Source organism: Phoxinus phoxinus (assembly GCF_949152265.1).
Source record: "Phoxinus phoxinus genome assembly, chromosome: 11".
Taxonomy (NCBI): Eukaryota; Metazoa; Chordata; class Actinopteri; order Cypriniformes; family Leuciscidae; genus Phoxinus; species Phoxinus phoxinus.
Window position 1 is genome coordinate 1567253 of NC_136886.1, and position 3882 is coordinate 1571134.

The window sequence follows — 3882 nt, forward strand, 5'->3', positions numbered from 1 at the left end:
TTACTGCCACTTTTGATCAATTTAATTAATCCTTGATGAATAAAAGTATTGATTTCTTTAAATTCTCTCCCCCCCCATCCCCCCCCCCCCCAAAAAAAAAAAAAAAACATTTTACTGACCAAAAACTTTTGGTGTTTAATGTTTCAAAAGATTTCTATTTGAGATAAATGCAGTTTTTTTTAACTTTCAATTCATCAAAGAATCCTGAAATAAAAACTGTTTTCAATATTAATAATAATCATAAATGTGTCTTGAGCATCAAATCATCATATTGTACTGATTTCTGAAGGATCATGTGACTGGAGTAATGATGCTGAAATCACAGGAATAAATACTTTACTATATACACTGTTTTACATTGTAAAAAATATTTCACAATTTTTTAATATTTTTAGTCAAATAAATGCAGGTGAGCAGAAGAGATTTCTTTAAAAAACCTTAAAAATCTTACCAATCCAAGACATGTCTGGTAATGGTTTTTCTTTGCACAGGTTTTTACGCAGCTTAGCACCAGTAGCTCCACTCGTCAGAGTCTTCATCCAGCGGTTCTGTTTATATCTCCAGAAGCCCGCTACTGTTGTCCACACCATTCCCCGTGTTGCTCTTTTCCTCTCCGCCGGCGGTAGGATCCTGCATCCCAGCGGCGGGATCCACTTTCCCGGAATCCGTCGGCTCCTCGGCTCCTCTGGCCTCGGCCTCTTCTTCCGGCCCTTTCCCTTGCATGCTAGTCTCAGTGTGCGTCTTCTGGTGTTTGCTAAGGTGGTCGCTACGAGTGAAGCGCTTATTGCACAGGAGACACGTGAACTTCTTTTCTCGGGTGTGCGTGCGGACGTGGCGCTCGAGTTCGTCGGAGCGAGTGAAGCGTTTTCCACAGAACAGCCAGTTGCACACGAAGGGTCGTTCGCCCGTGTGCCAACGAAGATGAGCTTTTAGATGCGAAGCTTTTCCGTAGACTTTTCCGCAACCGGGAATGTGGCAGCTGTGAACGGGTTTCTTGCGTAGGGAGGCGGCGGACGCGCCAAGCCTCTCAAGCTCCTGGCAATTCGGACAATCGCATGAAGACCTGCCAGTGGAGGAGCCGCCGGTGTATCCGCCCGAACCTCGAGTTGGTTTGATTCCCATGGGATTGTCAAGGATTCCAGACGTGGATACAGGCTTGGGTTTGTACATGTCCTGTGGGATCATGTGCTGTGAGGACTGGAGCAAGTGTGAAGACGAACTCAACCCTACGGATGAGTACTGCGCGGGATTGAGAGGCGTAAAATCGGGAGTGTAGCTTTGCATCTGGGGATTTAGGGATGCTTGCGAACCCACCGGTTGCAATGGCGCTTGGAGGCTGTCAGGTTGAGGTTGCCCAGCGCTAAGCCAGTTTGAGTTGGTGTGGACGTCCCACCAAGAAGAAGTGGCGTTAGCAGGATTGCCCGTGATCCCGGAATGGATGCTCTTGTACCATGAGCCATATGGATGCGTCATGTCCAAGTAAGTGTTGACACTCGCAAGGCAGTCCGCTGTAGCTTTGGTCCCCAAGAGCGAAGGGTCCTGAGAGGCACTCGAGGTCTGGAAAGTGGAGAACGGGTTGTATTCGGAGCCGTACGCTCCCGTAGGAGCCGGAGGAGGGCTTCCGGTTGGCGTTAGCAAACCACCGGTGGAGCTGAAGGAGCCGCTGTAAGTGTCCGCGACGCCATCATTCCCTCGTCCATTTTTAGGACTCTGGAGTTCAGAGGTCATGCTGTAGGCTTTCCTAATTGGTGCTGTGCTTCCCAGTTTACCAGGTGTTGCGGAGTCTCGGACTGGACTTGTGCTCCCAAATTTATTGCAGGTTGCGGTTAGCATAGCCAAGGGACTGGATCCATAACGTGTTTCCTCCTGGGAAGAGAACGAAAGCGCTGATCAGAAACGAGGCAACAGGTTTGTTAAAACTATGCTTTAAATGCCTTGAAGTAGTGCGTAAAACATCCTTCCCGTGCTATTAGTCTAGACAGAAATATGCACCAGCACTGAAAACACAATAATTAATGTCACCACACATGGAGTTCCTGTTTGACATGTTTACATCTCCATAGTGATCATCCGTTCGTGGAAAACAAGCAAGAGATTTTCAACAATACCATTTTGTTCAGAAGAATAAACAATTGTTTAGTTTAGAACACTCTAATTATGTTGTCAATCATCGACTGTGCATTTAAACATTCATGAGAATGAAAAATAAGCAATAATCAACATAAATATATGTCAATGATTTAGAGATCAGAGATGTTCAATCACTTCAAGCTGATCTAAACATGATTCCGCAAGTATTTAATGCCAGTGCATGAACACAGCTGCAGAAAAACATGTGGCAACCATGTTTACACTTAATTCAGGCTAGAATGACAAAATAAAAGCGTTCACAGAGTAAAATTAAAGATATGATTGGCATTTTTAGGATAACCCCAACCCTAACTTTAGATTTTAAAGTCACAGACTAGGTTGGACTTGGCTTCATTCGGAATGGCAGTGGTCTACCCCATTTTCCGTTGGGAAGTGATGATAAATTAATGAGTAAGGCAGTGTGTGTGTGTGTGTGTGTGTGTGATGATATTTCCCGCTGAGTGTGTGTGGTTCATCTTGGCACAAATTCTGCTCCCGTTTCCAGGTTAATTGCTCCCCATTACCGCGTGGAGATTACATTTGATGCCTCCATCCAAAACCAATGCCGCAAGAGTTTTATGTCTAAGAGTTTTTGTAACAAACTCTAAACAATAAAGATTCCTCAAAAGCAATAGTTTAGCTTTTTTTTTTTTTTTTTTTTTGCTCTATAGGGTTCATTATAGGTCATTCAGATCAGTGAGTTCATTAAAACACCATAACAACTAGGCTACAGAATAAGTTAATTGAGGAACTTTAAAAGTTTCAGTGATTTTAACTGGAACATAAGAGTGGATATAATCCACACTTCTTCTTGACAACATGAACTGAATTTCAGTTTTTCTATACACTTAGACATTATAGCTCATTCTACTTTTAATATCTTATTAAAACTAGCCAATAACTTTTAAGTGAGTAACCTAAATCAGAAAACCCTTATCTGAACAAAACACCCATAAAGTGCTAATTCAAACAACCTTGTTTTTGTTATGCGCCTGTAGCCTATAAGTTCACTTGACACACATAAATATTTGTAGAAATCCGATTTCTAGGCTAAAAGTATAACTGATAACATACATAGACAGGCCTCGGATCAGATGATGTATTCCATACCTCCAGAATCGACGCGGCCATCCCGGAGGAAAAGCAGTCCTGTGAAGTTCAGTCCAAAAGCAGGAGAGAGAAGCTCAAAACTGAAGCTCTGACTGAAATAAACTCCGTTCGAGCGCAGCGACTCTCCTATGAGGATCCCGGGAGACCCGCCTCCCAATGAGAGAGAGAGAGAGAGAGAGAGAGAGAGAGAGAGAGAGAGAGAGAGAGAGAGAGAGAGAGAACGCACATTGCGATTTATGGGGGGTTGACACTCCTAATTAGATAAGCTCGCAATTCTTAATTTTTTTTGATTTTTCTCAGAATTTTGAGATATAAACGTGCAATTGCGAGTTATAAAGAAGAATGCGAGATATAAACTCGCAATTCTGAGAGGAAAAAAGTCAGAATTATGGGATAAAAAGTCGCGATTACCTTTTTTTTCTTTTTTTTAATTCCGTGTCGGAAATAAGCTTCCGTCCGTATGAACCAGCTCCCAAAATAATTCAAATAAAAAGTTAGGGGTCTCAAAAGTATGTAGCCTATATTTTTTATGTATAGCCTACATGTGTATCTACTTTTCAAACAAGGTTAAAAGTTAAAATCAAAAGTTAAATTGCGCTAATATGCTCGCGAAAAGAAATAACATTAGCGTAAAGAGGTAAA

At 42.5% G+C, this 3882-nt stretch overlaps 1 protein-coding gene across 1 annotated transcript; it reads right to left on the reverse strand.

The window, feature by feature from the left end:
* Positions 1-305: 305 nt before the first annotated feature.
* On the reverse strand, positions 306-3384 carry sp7 (Sp7 transcription factor). Its single transcript, XM_079628978.1, has 2 exons — positions 3241-3384; positions 306-1866 (listed from the first exon to the last, which is right to left on the reverse strand). The coding sequence occupies exons 1-2, from the start codon at positions 3259-3261 to the stop codon at positions 553-555; spliced, it is 1335 nt and encodes a 444-aa protein (XP_079485104.1). The 5' UTR covers positions 3262-3384; the 3' UTR covers positions 306-552.
* Between the last annotated feature and the right edge of the window lie 498 nt (positions 3385-3882).